Source organism: Hippocampus guttulatus, chromosome 7, assembly GCF_054856545.1.
Source record: "Hippocampus guttulatus isolate MCC_2025c chromosome 7, RoL_Hgut_1.0, whole genome shotgun sequence".
NCBI lineage: Eukaryota > Metazoa > Chordata > Actinopteri > Syngnathiformes > Syngnathidae > Hippocampus > Hippocampus guttulatus.
Window position 1 is genome coordinate 18,435,919 of NC_141267.1, and position 13,579 is coordinate 18,449,497.

At 42.7% G+C, this 13,579-nt stretch overlaps 3 protein-coding genes across 8 annotated transcripts; 2 read left to right on the forward strand and 1 right to left on the reverse strand.

Moving 5' to 3' along the window:
• Nucleotide 1: 1 nt before the first annotated feature.
• On the reverse strand, nt 2–7,527 carry LOC147202804 (uncharacterized). 3 transcript variants are annotated; one of them, XM_086116213.1, is made up of 8 exons: nt 7,427–7,527; nt 3,256–4,026; nt 2,554–2,600; nt 2,402–2,479; nt 2,145–2,313; nt 1,951–2,058; nt 1,776–1,833; nt 2–1,066 (listed from the first exon to the last, which is right to left on the reverse strand). In XM_086116213.1, exons 2-8 carry the CDS (start codon nt 3,331–3,333, stop codon nt 576–578), a joined length of 1,029 nt encoding a protein of 342 aa, XP_085972339.1. In that variant the 5' UTR covers nt 3,334–4,026; nt 7,427–7,527; the 3' UTR covers nt 2–575. The 3 variants fall into 3 exon arrangements, with proteins under 3 accessions (XP_085972339.1, XP_085972340.1, XP_085972341.1); XM_086116214.1 differs by lacking the exon at nt 3,256–4,026 and having other exon boundaries at nt 7,427–7,521; XM_086116215.1 differs by lacking the exons at nt 3,256–4,026; nt 7,427–7,527 and adding an exon at nt 7,180–7,313.
• On the forward strand, nt 1,512–7,361 carry LOC147202805 (transcription factor 7-like 1-D). Of its 4 annotated transcripts, none has more exons than XM_086116221.1 (6): nt 1,512–1,679; nt 5,194–5,240; nt 5,350–5,620; nt 5,693–5,800; nt 5,899–5,956; nt 7,177–7,361. In XM_086116221.1, exons 2-6 carry the CDS (start codon nt 5,224–5,226, stop codon nt 7,359–7,361), a joined length of 639 nt encoding a protein of 212 aa, XP_085972347.1. In that variant the 5' UTR covers nt 1,512–1,679; nt 5,194–5,223. The 4 variants fall into 4 exon arrangements, with proteins under 4 accessions (XP_085972347.1, XP_085972348.1, XP_085972345.1 ...); XM_086116222.1 differs by having other exon boundaries at nt 1,515–1,679; nt 5,464–5,620; XM_086116219.1 differs by lacking the exon at nt 1,512–1,679 and having other exon boundaries at nt 4,177–5,240.
• Nucleotides 7,528–9,377: 1,850 nt separating the features above from the next.
• On the forward strand, nt 9,378–13,521 carry LOC147202806 (transmembrane protein 205). The gene is made up of 3 exons (XM_086116224.1): nt 9,378–9,524; nt 10,133–10,296; nt 11,284–13,521. Exons 1-3 carry the CDS (start codon nt 9,425–9,427, stop codon nt 11,584–11,586), a joined length of 567 nt encoding a protein of 188 aa, XP_085972350.1. The 5' UTR covers nt 9,378–9,424; the 3' UTR covers nt 11,587–13,521.
• The last annotated feature ends 58 nt before the right edge of the window (nt 13,522–13,579 follow it).

The following is a 13,579-nucleotide window of genomic DNA, read 5'->3' on the forward strand; positions in this document are numbered from 1 at the left end:
TTTTGGTCACACACAGTTTTTAATCAATAATAATAATAATATTAATTCTGTACCGTCTAAATTTGTGCTTGGTCAAATGTCAGGTAATTTTCCGCAGAATAAAATTCATAAAATACATTTAAAAAAATATTCACAAACCATTCATCGTAATGTACAATTGTAAACATGTAAAAAGAGAACCAATGTATAAAAAGAGAAATAACACACAGTGCGTAAGTTGTAAAAAGGTTACTTTGACACCAGACTTTCCCATCACCGTTAAAGACAAATATTGTCACAACACTCTATATAAAAATCTATTAAAATTACATATGTAAAAATTCTCACTAAAATATTCATAGAAAACAAGCAATTCATCGTAAAAATTGGCATTTAATAAAATAAACTAAACAAAGCAATTCATAGTGTTGGCAGATGTAACGTTACCTTGACGCCTGAATGCACGTCACACTCAGATACAAATTAGAGTCAATCGACAGTCAAGGAGTTATGATATCAATCAAGAAATTACTGTACATAGTCCCAAGTGCAAACCGGGTTGAGGACACCCGGCACGTTCTCTGTTTTGGCCACGCCTACTCCATGCTGTAGGTGGAACAAGAGGACCAGGACCAAAAGGAGGTTGAGGACGCATTGGCCGCCTCTGCCGCCTCCAAGGCTTCCAACTCCTTGAATAGGGCGGAGGTCAAGTCGTCCTCATGCGAGCTGTCGGTGCCTGTGGACAAGGATGAAACGGAGACTTCGGCCGCCTCCAAGGCTTCCAACTCCTCGAATAGGGCGGAGGTAAGGTCCTCCTCGCCTCCACGTGGTGTGATGGTGCAGGTGGACGAGAAGGAGTTGGACGCCTCGTCCCATTGCGACGCTTCGACATTTTGCAAGTTATTTACAAGTGTGAGGATCAGGTCCTCCTCAGGCTTAGTCTCTGAAATGCTGGTCAAGGGCAAGGAGGGCAGGGATGTTGGAATCGCCTCATTGAATGGAGTGGAGACCAGGTCTGCCTTGAGGTCCCCACGCTTCTTGCACGTGCATTTGCATTTACACGGCGCGTGGACCTCTGGTGGAGACGCTGCAAACGCAAACCACAAAAACACGTGTCACTCATGAGACTCAAGGACTAATTTAAACATGAATACACTCAATGCAAAATTCTACCGACACTAAGAATGTTCAGTTTTGATTGACATGGGTGGTCAGAGGTAGAACTGTTCTAGTTAAGAATTTGAGGAGACTTTTTTTTTTTTTTATGTGTGCAAATGAGACATACAAATTCCAGCCTAATTATTGGAAATTATTTGAAGACAGTGTTACTGTAATGGTGGTTAATACTTGATTTTTATCAGCTCTGGGCGATAATTAGCATTTTTAAAATGGTGCAGTATTTTAACATACAATATTTGCTCTTTAACTGTTAAGGGAACTCAAGGAAAATATTTTCATTGCAATATGTTCTGTGTGCGCCAACTGCTTTTATGCACAGTATTCTGATTACGTTTGCATTTGCAGGACAAGAATTTAGGAGATGAATCTACCAGTTTTCATCCATGTCAGGGGGCTGCGATTTCATCCCACCCTCAAAACCGTCAACCGAAATTGACATCAAAGTGCCTTCGGGCTCAGAATGTCACGTGACCAAACACAGAAAGCAGGTTAAGCCGTGACGTCCGCAACGCGAGCCTGAGGTAACGTCAATTTCATCTGCTTAATTGTGGGCGCGCATATATTGCAATTTTTTTGCCTTGACCATATTTTCTATATGATCTATAAGAAGTACTTACCGGTCGGATAGTTGAAACTTTTGGCTGCTTGGTGCCACACTCTCTTTTTCTTTTTGCCCTGCACAAAACACACACAAAAACAAGTGTCAAAAGCATGCGAAAAAACCCCAACAGGATGTAAATTATTGAGTTTTATTGTTCCACTGTATCATAATTCATTGACTGCGGGACTCACATAGTTATTACGGCAGGACCAGTCAGGGTACATTTTAGCATGAATGTCATTCAGGCGCTCAGATTCCTTAAAGTATTCCTCCTTCTCGTCTCGTGCCAGCGACTTCCACTGTGGACGTCATCAGAAAATGTCAACACACACACACGGGGTACAACTTGAGAGGACGTATGTGTATGTGTGTGTGTCACACTTACCATCATCCCGAGGATCTTATTGACTGTGGCACTGTCTTTTGGAAGTGTGCCGGAATTTACAATGTTGGCCTGGATAAGGGGCCTTTGTTTCTTTAAAAATAGCATAAATGCATTTGGAGGTTTTTTAATATATGGCTTGGAGTTGTGGTCTCCTGTAGTCCCCTTTCTCCTGTTGGGAAAACAAACGTACAGTATTAGCAAAATGCATGTCGCCTGTGTGTGGCCATTAGTGGAAATACATTTTGCAGAGGACTTACGCTGATTTTTGTGGTGTTGGTGGAGGTCCAGAAGGGACATATGAGTCAAAGGGCAATATATACGAAATCTGTCCAACCCTACACACAAAGACACACGCGTTATAGCAACAGGAAGCATGTGTGAAGATGCAAACATATTTTGTGTTACATACGTAAATGCAACGGGAAGACGCCCAAGCACCACCGGTGCACGCATGACCTGCAAACAAACAAAAAAGGTTATTGTATACTTTTATGAGTAGGAACATCCATCCATTTTCTAATCTTCTCGTCACAAGGATCGCGGGCGTTCTAAATTGTCCCACGGTGTAATTGTGAGCGTGAATGGTTTGTCTGTGTGCTGTTATTGGCTGGCAACCAGTTCAGAGTGTAAATATAAAAAAAATCAAGAGGACACCCTAAACCTATGGTCTCGCATGACCTGCACCAACAGGCGGATGTTTAGTCCTTACCGTGTCCCCCTTGAGTAGTAACGTGGAGCTATAATTGCACATTTATAACACTGTTTTATATCAAGCCTCGTGTTTTCATGCACGTTTCCCCCCCCAAAAATCCTGCGCGTGCGTTTGGGATATTTATGATGTAATCTTAAAAATCGATAAACTGTAGGTATTTACTTTTAACGATAAAGTAGCGTTTTTTTCCGCCACAAAACAAAATGGATACTTCAATTTAAGGCTAATGTACGCATGCATCACAATATTTTTCTTACCTGTTGATATGATGTAATCTTAAAAATCGATAAACTGTAGGTATTTACTTTTAACGATAAAGTAGCGTTTTTTCCGCCACAAAACAAAATGGATACTTTAATTTAAGCCTAATGTACGCATGCATCACAATATTTTTCTTACCTGTTGATTGGTCATAACGCCTAAATCCGCGTTGGTAAAATCCAAAACTCTCTGCACCTTTGCGCTGGTCATCCTCATTCGATGTCTCGTCGCTACTAACGGCGTTCCTATTATTGAGGCCTCTAAAAAACATCCCAAAATATTGCGGCCTCCCGATATTAGCCAATCACGACGAGGATTGGGGTCTCCTTTGTGCGTCACATTGGCGCACGTACTACGCACTTGACTACGCACTTGACAGTTAATCAAAGAGCGGTGGCGACAATGCTAATGAGCACGAGATGGCTAACTAACGGCCGGAAGTCGTCCGCGGGCCGCTTCCAATTTGAGCAAAAAATGCGTTTTCTGTGTTAAACACACTAAAACAAAAAAAAGAAAAGAGAATTACTGTACGTTCCGTGGCCATCACGATGCGGTGAGTCTTCTCGAGGCCTCTAAAAAACATCCCAAAATATTGCGGCCTCCCGATATTAGCCAATCACGAGGATTGGGGTCTCCTTTGTGCGTCACATTGGCGCACGTACTACGCACTTGACTACGCACTTGAGTTAATCGAAGAGCGGTGACAATGCTAATGAGCACGAGATGGCCGGAAGTCGTCCGCGGGCCGCGAGCAAAAAATGCGTTCTTTTCTGTGTGTTAAACACACTAAAACAAAAAAAAAAAGAAAAGAGAAAGAATTACTGTACGTTCCGTGGCCATCACGATGTGGTGAGTCTTCTCGCCGGGATACTCGAGCTGGCCGCCATTTTGAGTGCCAAGATGGTTATACTGTATTTGAAGTGGACCGCAACCCGGGGACGTTAAAACATGTTCTTAAAAATAAAAAACGTTTCAGCGACTTTAGATACAATTTAAAATATACATGGGACTCTAAGCGTCCCGTTTTGAATGTCGCCCCAGGTACATGTCAAATAATCAATACATTGGAATATGGGGGGGGGGCTGTTTCGAATCCTTAAATTAGAATATGGTAAAAAAAAAATATATATATAGGTCCTCTTTTGTACTAAAATTCGTGTAACATAAGGATATTTTATTGTTCAGCAAGATCCTGAACTCATATTTGATTACGTCAGGCCCGCCAGTTTAGAGAAGCCTCGCCGCATCGATGTGTCGGATGTTACGAATCTTTCTCTTTGAAGTGTACTGAACACTATTGACGTTATTTCAGCGCATATTCGACGCCGATTGACTTGTTTTGTTAGCCCGCTAGCTAAGCTCGTTAGCTTTAGCTGCCGCGGCTCTTTCACCAACGGTCAAAGCGCGGGTGAAGCGGCCCGTGACGTAATAAAGAGGGGGATGCAAAATGCCGCTCATCACGGTGAACAAGTTGAATAAAAACTTCGCGACCCGATAAGATGGCAAGCGTCGAGTGGGACCTGCTTTTAGAAGTCATCAACGCTGACCTAAATCAACAACAGGTAGAGGGAAGATTCAATCATAACTTTTATTGGGAAAAAAACGACGCAAACGTTTTGAGGCAAGAATATAAATTGACTAAAGTCGTCATAAAATTCACATTACTGCCCGTTTTTTTTAAAATCTAAGGTGGGGGGTCTAATGTTATTTTCTGTCTGAATAAAGTGTATTTTTTGGTCTTTATTTCCGTATTTACAAATACTTTTGTTGTGCGCTGCAGTAACATCTACATTTCCTCTCTGGGGGATAAGGACTATCCTTTTTTAAATCAGGTCGAATGGTGTTTATTTGTTTTCAATGACGAGTAACAGCCAGATGGGAATGAACATTAAATTATGAACAATACACAAACAAAACTTTTAGGAGCATGTGTGCAAACATGAGGCTTGAAATAGTCGTCCAAATAGTTGGTGTTTTAAAAACATGTATACAAGGACGCGCAGTTGCATGTTACTGTTACCACTAAATGTTAATAACGAGCAAGTTATTAAACATTTCTATTTTTTATTTTTGCAGGTCAATGTTACACCGGCGGCGGTGAACCAAATGCCTGTTGAAGTTCTGTAAGTCACACACACACCAACATGATATTTGCATCTTCACACACTTATTGTTGTCTCGTGTGTGTGTGTGTGTGTGTGTGTGTGTGTGTGTGTGTGTGTGTGTGTGTAGTGATGCCCAGCATGTAGTGTTGGCACAGGACTCCTTTTTTCTCCCTCCTCCACCACCACCACCACCACCTCCTCCTCCTCCTCCAAAAGCCACGAACTTTGTTTCCCCCGACAGGATAAAGAGGAAAACAGGAGCTCAGGATTCCACCAGGCCCTACATAAAGAAGCCCCTAAATGCCTTCATGCTCTTCATGAAGGAGCAGCGGCCTGTGGTCAAGGCCCAGTTCCTTCATGAAAACAGCGCTGCGGTCAACAAGATCATGGGGCAAATGGTGATTTTTGTGTTTGCGCCATGTTATCGTTTGACACAAATGCGTGTGCTGACACAGTGATCGCATCCACAGTGGAAGTCGCTGAGCCTGGAAGAGCAGCAGAAATATTACGAGGAATCCGAGCGGCTCAATATAATCCACGGCAGCACATACCCGGGCTGGTCCTGCAGCGACAATTACGTGAGCCCTCTTTTTTTTTCCCCTCATTTTCACAGAAGTCAACAAATTTGTCCAATGCCGTTTTTGTGCGTAATGCACAATGGTTTCTTCTGGTGCAGGGCAAAAAGAAAAAAAGAGTGTGGGGAAGCGCAGCCACCGGTTTCAACAATCGGAGCAGTAAGTACGCCTTCTCCAATAGTTTTCATTCTACCTGCAGGCCAGCCACTTCATTAGGTTGCACCTCGAGCTCCAAAATTCTGCCTTGCTATGTTTTGCTCATGCAGGTGCATTTCTGTACATTAGCATTTCATTTCAGTGGTTCCATTCAAAAAGTAAATTTCATAGACTAAAATATGGCATGATTTTTTCCCCCACCGCTAAAAATTTAAAAAAAATCAAAGTCACCCCAAAAAACTCCCATCACAAAAGAAACACTCCCAAATAATTTTGAATAGAAACATTAGATTTGAATTTGCATTCTGAAAAGTGTTGTCGTGCTAAAATAAACGAAACGAATTAAACTAAATAAATTCAACGTTAATGAAGCCGCACATGTTGTAAGCCAGGGGTGTCAAGTCATTTTTGTTGGGGACCACTTTGGTGTTACATCTTCCCTCACAGGGCCGTTAAGAATGATGGCTCACTAGTGTTGAAATCAGTCAAGTATTTGTTCAATTATTGCTCGAGTATAAACAGGGTAACAAAATTATTGCACAATGTCACTGTTATTTCGGAAGACAATTTAAGAAAGGATCATGGAAGTTGACAGATGATTTTCTTTCGCGGGCCACATAAAATGATGTCGCAGGCCAGATCTGGCCCCCGGGCCTTGACTTTGACACCTGTGTTGTAAGCGATGTCAATGTTAAGTTGTGTTCAGTTCAATTGTGTTGTGTGTTTTGAAGATGAAAGTCAAATTTGACATCAAAGAGAGTAACACTGAAGACTTTGAAGATTGAAGATTCGAATATATTGACTTTAGGTGACTCATTTGGTATCTTTTCAAAAAAAGGTTCAAAAAATACTCGTTTCTTATAATATATAAGAAACAAAAGTCTTTTTAAGAAACAAAATTGTTTAATCTTTATAATATGAAACCTTATTCTTGTCTTATTAGAATATAACTTTTAAACTCTTGTAAATATACAGATTTATTACCCTGGTATTACGTTAATCTGAAAGAAAACTCTCAAAAATATTACGTTGACTCAAAAATATTACGTTGATTCGCTTCATATTACAACTTGTTTTACAATTTATTCTAGTTAGTTGTGTAACTATTCGAATTGATCAACGCTACTAATATTCCACTTGTCATTTTGTATTTGTTTTTTGTTGCATATTTCCCTCTAACCTGTAAAGTGAATTGAAATCTAAACAATCTTTTGCGTTTGCAGCACCTGCACCTAAGCTCCCTGCGCTGGTCCATGCGCCGTCCGCATCAAGCTGCAACTGGCATGTGACGCCCCAGGTGGAACCCACTTCTGTCCCGTTTACATTGGGAGCCTCACTGATGAGCTATGTCCCCTTGTCCTCCTCGCCTTGGCCCGCATCCTCCTGCCCCACCTACACTCAGTTGTAGGACACCACCGAGGCGGACGCTTGAGGTATGCAATGGAATCCAGTCGAAATCATCTTGAGACATACCTGTGGATGTCTCGGACGAACTTTTCCAGGAGGTGGATCCATGTCATTGCCTCAAATTGTTGTACCTCGTGAGGACTCATGTCCACATCCAACTCTTCACCCTCTGCGGCAGACCAAAGACAAGGACCACAAAAGCTGTTTTTTAATTTTCCAACAGGATTCTCTTAAAAAAAAAAAAAAATAAGCAAATGATGACATCATACACTTTTTGCTTGTGTTTCCTGGATTTGGTTTAGGTCACCTACGAGACAAGGTTTTAATGATTTTTTAAAAATTTTTTAGCTCTGAGAGGGTTCTTTTTTTGTATGAATACTGTACATATTTTTCTCTCCATATAATGTGAAATTGTGTTCTTCCTCACGGACGTTCTTGTGAGTTTTGCCTTGTTCATACATATAGAAATTGCGTGTTCAGTTTATTTCTGTCAGTCATTTTTAATGAGGTTTTTATTAAAAACAAAAAAATGTTTGGGGGTGAGGTATTTTTGGCATTTCAATTTATTCCAAGTGTATTGAACAACCGAAGTTTTGTGGGCGATTGTGGGGAGTTTCTCTTTCCCTGACCCGCATTAGATGGAGGCCCACGGCCATTATTTACATTCCCTTCACTTATGTGGTGTTTTTAAACTGTACAAGTGCTATTGTTTTCGTTTCCCAATGGGGAAAGATGACGTGATTATTTTGAACTGGAAGTGTTGTCAAAGAACGATTTAAATTTGTAGCTTGTCAGTCAGGGTGCCACGAATGTATTTACATTCGTTCATGCGTTCAGGTACATCTCGGTAAAAATTTGACTTGTTCGAAAGGCTGAAAAGTGAATGTGTGCGTGTGAGTGAGTGAGATTGTCGACATCGCAGTGTAGTGGAAATCAATTTTAAAATGGCAAAGGCTGTAATTTGGAGGCTTTGGTTTTATGCATGTGTGTATTTATTTATATACTGTAACGTATATAATTTATATATGTAACGTAATGTTTACATATCAATTGTTTCATGAAACATGAACGTTATGATTGAGTAACTTGTTCGTGTAGTTTGCACCACATTCGTTTGGTATAATTTTTTTTCTGAAGTTGTCTTCGTGACTGCAAGACAAGTGTTTCGCAAAAACATCGGTTAAATTACTTAAACTCTTTTTATTTTAATTTACGTCTCATTTGCCTTTGTTTTCAAAAGCATTTAAGTGTATATAATAAAGTTGGTATTTATTGTAACAGATTAATTTATTGCCTGTCTCTCAAATATTGAAGCAGTTGCAATGGCAAGTCGCAAATTCGTCGTGACATTTTAAGTGTTGCGTGCGTTGGCTCCAAGCTTGGTGGAACCAGTTTGTTGTGGCTGAACTTTTCCCTCCGACGCTTCCAGTTTTACCGTTCCTCCTTTTAGGTGTTCTCTCAACTTCAGCAACCGTCACACAGGTATGTGTATGTGTGATATTCTCAACTATTTAGGATATTCGCAAGAGCTACGTGGTAAAGGGATTTTTAAAAAGCGTTCTGTCGTTTGCTGTTCTTGTGTGTGTGTGCTGAAATGTAACCTTCTGCCCTACTTGTGAACTCGCGTCTGTCAAACTTTTGCTAACTCATTCCGCAAGCGGGACATTTACGAAGCGCCGCTTGCTTTGTTTGCATACGAAGCTGTCGGCTTCCATATAAAAGTGTCTTTCGACACGATAGTGTGAGTTTAAGGTTTTAAACTCAGCGATAGTCGCTCTCGTTAGCAGCAGTTAGCCGCGCTATGCTAAGCGGTGGCCGTGGGCAAACTCAAGTTTCCTTGACAACAGCGCGGAAGTTTGCTCTCATTTGGCCAACCTTAAAAGACAAGTACGACCGCTTGTACTTTGGGTGTGTCACATGCTTGACACTAACATGTGTCACGTCTTCCTAACAGTACTGCGGCACAAGACTTGACTGGGTGGCATTTCCGGAAACTTCTGCCTTTTGGATTTGGAGACACCCAACCCCGGAGGCGAGTGAGGTACAGGAGCGAGCGTTGGCAGCATGGCCACCGACCAGGAACCCCCGTTCAGCGTCAAGCTGGCCCAGCTGCTGCTGCTCTCCACCTACTGGGGAATGCAGATATGGGTCACCTTCATTTCAAGTCAGTGCCACACCCACGCGACACACAGCAGGGTTTCTAAATAACAGGAGTGCCGAAATCCGGACCTCGAAAGCTCTTATGCAGCCTGTATTAGATGCCGTCATGTCCCTAAATATTAGCTTTTGTGGAAGATGAATTCCACCTGTTTTTATCGTTCTCATCGTTGATTTTTCCATTTGCTGTCGACTGGAAATGACATCGCAGTTGCTGAGGTAACGGCCAGTCATGGCTTCAGAAAACAGGTGGAAAACGGTTCGGTCATGTGGCATTCGTAAGCAGAGCCGTGATTGGCCGTGACGGGAATGGAATGTCATTTTCAGTCGGCAGCAAGTGGCAAAATGGCAGACCTCTCAAGACCGATAAAAACGGCTGGCTTGAAAGCGCATACAGACTGCACGTATTTGGACTTGCATCCCAACAAAAAAAATCATGAACCAAATTGTAGCTGTCAGAGAAACGTCGCATCGCCGACATTATAAAAGAAAAAACGTTGCATTGCCAAAACATTATTTTTCAAGACATTAAAAAAAAAAACGCGACACGGGGATGTGACGATTCCGGTCACTGACAATGCATAACTTGCTGAGGACACGTTGTATCCCGAACAGGTTTTGTGATGGACAACCACCTGAACAGGCACACGTACGGCTTCATTCAGAGCCGCCTGGTCCCCTTCTACCTTCACCTGGGCTCGGCTTGCGCCTTCTTCAACCTCACAATCTTCGCAGTGTACCATCCCAGCGACCTGCTCGACGAGCGAGAGGCCTTCCAAGTGGGTTCTCCGCACAGCCCCCCCCCGCACAGTATACACAGTATAACTCAGACACCACCTTGATTGATGGGACAACTTGGGTGCGCTGGCATCTTCCATCCATCCATCCATTTTCCGAACCGCTTAATCCTCACTAGGGTCGCGGGGGGTGCTGGAGCCTATCCCAGCTGTCTTCGGGCAGTAGGCGGGGGACACCCTGAATCGGTTGCCAGCCAATCGCAGGGCACACAGAGACAAACAACCATCCACGCTCACATTCACACCTAGGGACAATTTTAGAGAGTCCAATCAGCCTGCCATGCATGTTTTTCGGAATGTGGGAGGAAACCGGAGTACCCGGAGAAAACCCACGCAGGCTCGGGGAGAACATGCAAACTCCACACAGGGAGGCCGGAGCTGGAATCGAACCCGGTACCTCTGCACTGTGAAGTCGACGTGCTAACCACTGGACTACCGCATCTTTCCCCGTTGAATTGTTTCTAAAACAAAGTTCTCTGTTGTCTTTCAATATGCAATATTTGTAATTCTGACGTCACACGCTTGCTGTTGCAAGCAACAAGGTTGCTTTCACGACGCAGGAACAGGCACACACACATACACCACGCCATTTGGCATGTTAATCTTTTTTTTTTGGGCATTTTCGTAAAGCTTTCTTGATCTTGAGACAAATTTGAAATCACCCCCCCCCCCACCCGCTCCCATTGACAAGCATATTTGTCAATGACGTTCTTTTCTACACGGGTGTGGGAGGGGCAGCGTTTGACGCCGCTCCACTGTAAATTCCTAACTTGGAAACAACTTTATTGATGCCCCGCTTTTGATGAGATCAGCACAAATGGGTCTTGAAAAAGTCAAAATCCTCAAAAATGGCATCATTTACGCCACGTCAACGTATCGCAGCCACTTAGGGTGCATCAATGTCCACAGGAGCAAGGACACAATTTTATTTTTTATAAGCGTCTGTCTTCTCCCCCTAAACCACGACAGATCTTCATCTTCTTCGTGTCGGTGACGGTGGCGGCGATCAACGCCCAGTGGTTCGGCCAGATGACGTCGGAGATCATGGCCGACATGCACCTGGTGGAGCAGGCGTGCGGCCTGGGCCAGGACATCGGCCTGTCGTCCAACCGCGAGGCCTACGCCAAGCTGTGCCAGACCGACGCCAAGTACCGCCACCTGAGCGGGCGCCTGCGCCTCTACCGGCTGCTTTCGTCCCTCTGCAACGTGTGCTGCGTGGCCTGCAACTTCTACAGCCTCAGCTACATGGCTGAAAACCTCAGCACGCTGTAAGAAGCAGCCCCAAGTTGTCTATTTAATACGTCCTTTTATCACCGTGCCTTTACGTGTTCACGCGCCAGCTCGAGTCTTCGTAGACAAACGGCGAAACACTCCCCGAGTGCTACAATTGGGACCTGAACCAAAATGTTCCCTGGGAAATTGGCGGTCTTTGCAGAAGCGTATCATGGCTGTTGTTGTGCCTATTGTTCTTCCGCCCCTCCTCGGTTGCTCAGTCAAAACACTTTCGATCTCGCAAGCCAACCAGTCGAGGCAGTGACAAAAAAACCCAAACTGTAATCTCTCTGAAATGTTAAAGAAAAAAAACCCAATGGAGATTTGGTTGCATAAGTGTGCACACCCGTTAAAAGGAAGTGGCACTGTGTTCAAAATTAACCAATCACATTCAAATTTATGTTCAAGGAGCTTGAGCTCACACCTGCCGCCATTTTCTGTACGAGCTGATCTCGTAAGCTTTTGCTGACATTTTATTTTTATTTTCAGCAATAGCGTTAAGCTTTCATGCCAACATTGACTGTTATTTAGACCGGTTTATCCCTCGTCTTACCTTGACTCAGGGCCCAGTTTCAGTTGAAGAAAAACAGCCGTAGTTAACGTTACATTATTTTGTCCATGAAAATGACTTTACAACTACTTAGAAGTCGAAGATGGAGGTTTTATCGTACTTTCAAAACTGGAATGTGTCAGTCAGTCTTAAGCTTTATGAGAAGCGATTTTCCCTTTTGAACAAGATAAGCTTCACAGTGTCGTCGCCATGAACGAATGCTGCTCAGTCCTGCTTCTCCTGTTTGGGCGCAACTGACAACCGACAAGTTGAGCATGTTTTTCTTTCTTTCCTTCCCTGACGCTTTATTTGATCTTGAGGATAATTTTCCAATTTGAAGTATTATTTTTTTAAAGTAAGTAAAAGTAATTTGCATACTCACCGTTAATTTTGATGACACGTGTGCCGGGGCATCAAATCTCTTCACCGCTGACTTTTTTTTTTTTCGTTTGTATTCTGTTCTCTGATGCGGATTTATTGCCGCTCTAGCCATATTGCACTTAGCAGCGAGGGAGCAGATAAAAGCGTTGCTCAAACCACCGAGTCCCATTTACGGTTCTGTCATCACGATTACTCTTCTGTGAAAGCAACATTCGAGAAAATAGAAGGGCAGTAAAATCCCAAGATATCTTGCGTGATATCATCAGAGACGTGCGTGCCCCTAACACTACATCACAAAGTCAATTTGTGCTTCTTGTGGGGAATCATCACACTTCTTTTGGCCGCATCATAAACGATACAAAAGACGAAAACACGTGAGATCGTACATGATGATAGGTTCACCCTCTTAAAGCTAATTTAACCCCGCCCCCAAAATGTGACACTTTCAGTTTCAGAGGTTATCGACACGTTTCTTAACTCATTCACTCCCAAAGACGTTTTTAGACGTCTTTTCAGACTTGGTCTAGAATTGGCTGGTACTGAATGAGTTAAAAGGTTTTCTTGATACCGATATGTGAGATTTGGTTTGAACTCTGAAGATAAGCCAGTTTGTTGGAATGTGCAATGCATGATGGGAAAACCACAGCAGAGCTTGTGTAAATGTTAGGTGAAGGATATTTGGAAAAATACGACAGATGGAAGGCAAAAACAATGCAATTAAGATTATTATTTTTTTTTCTCCACTCAATTGTATTTGTAGATGTGAGGTGTTAGTGCTTTTTTAGTGTGAATTACAAGTTTGTACAATCTTGTGGATTTAATCGCGTTCCGCTTCACTATTTGGCTCGCAGTGCTCAGGAAAACGTTTCTTCACTTGATGTGACTTTGTAACTACTGAGGGATTTTTAATTTTGTGGTGACAGTGTACAGTTGAGACTGACTTTGAACTTTTATTTAGGCAGTTTATTAAAATAAACAAATAAACCAAAAGGCAAACTGTCAAACTTGTCTCATGATTCTTTTAAAACGTGTCCACAAACGTCAGCTTGACTCAAGCGAATC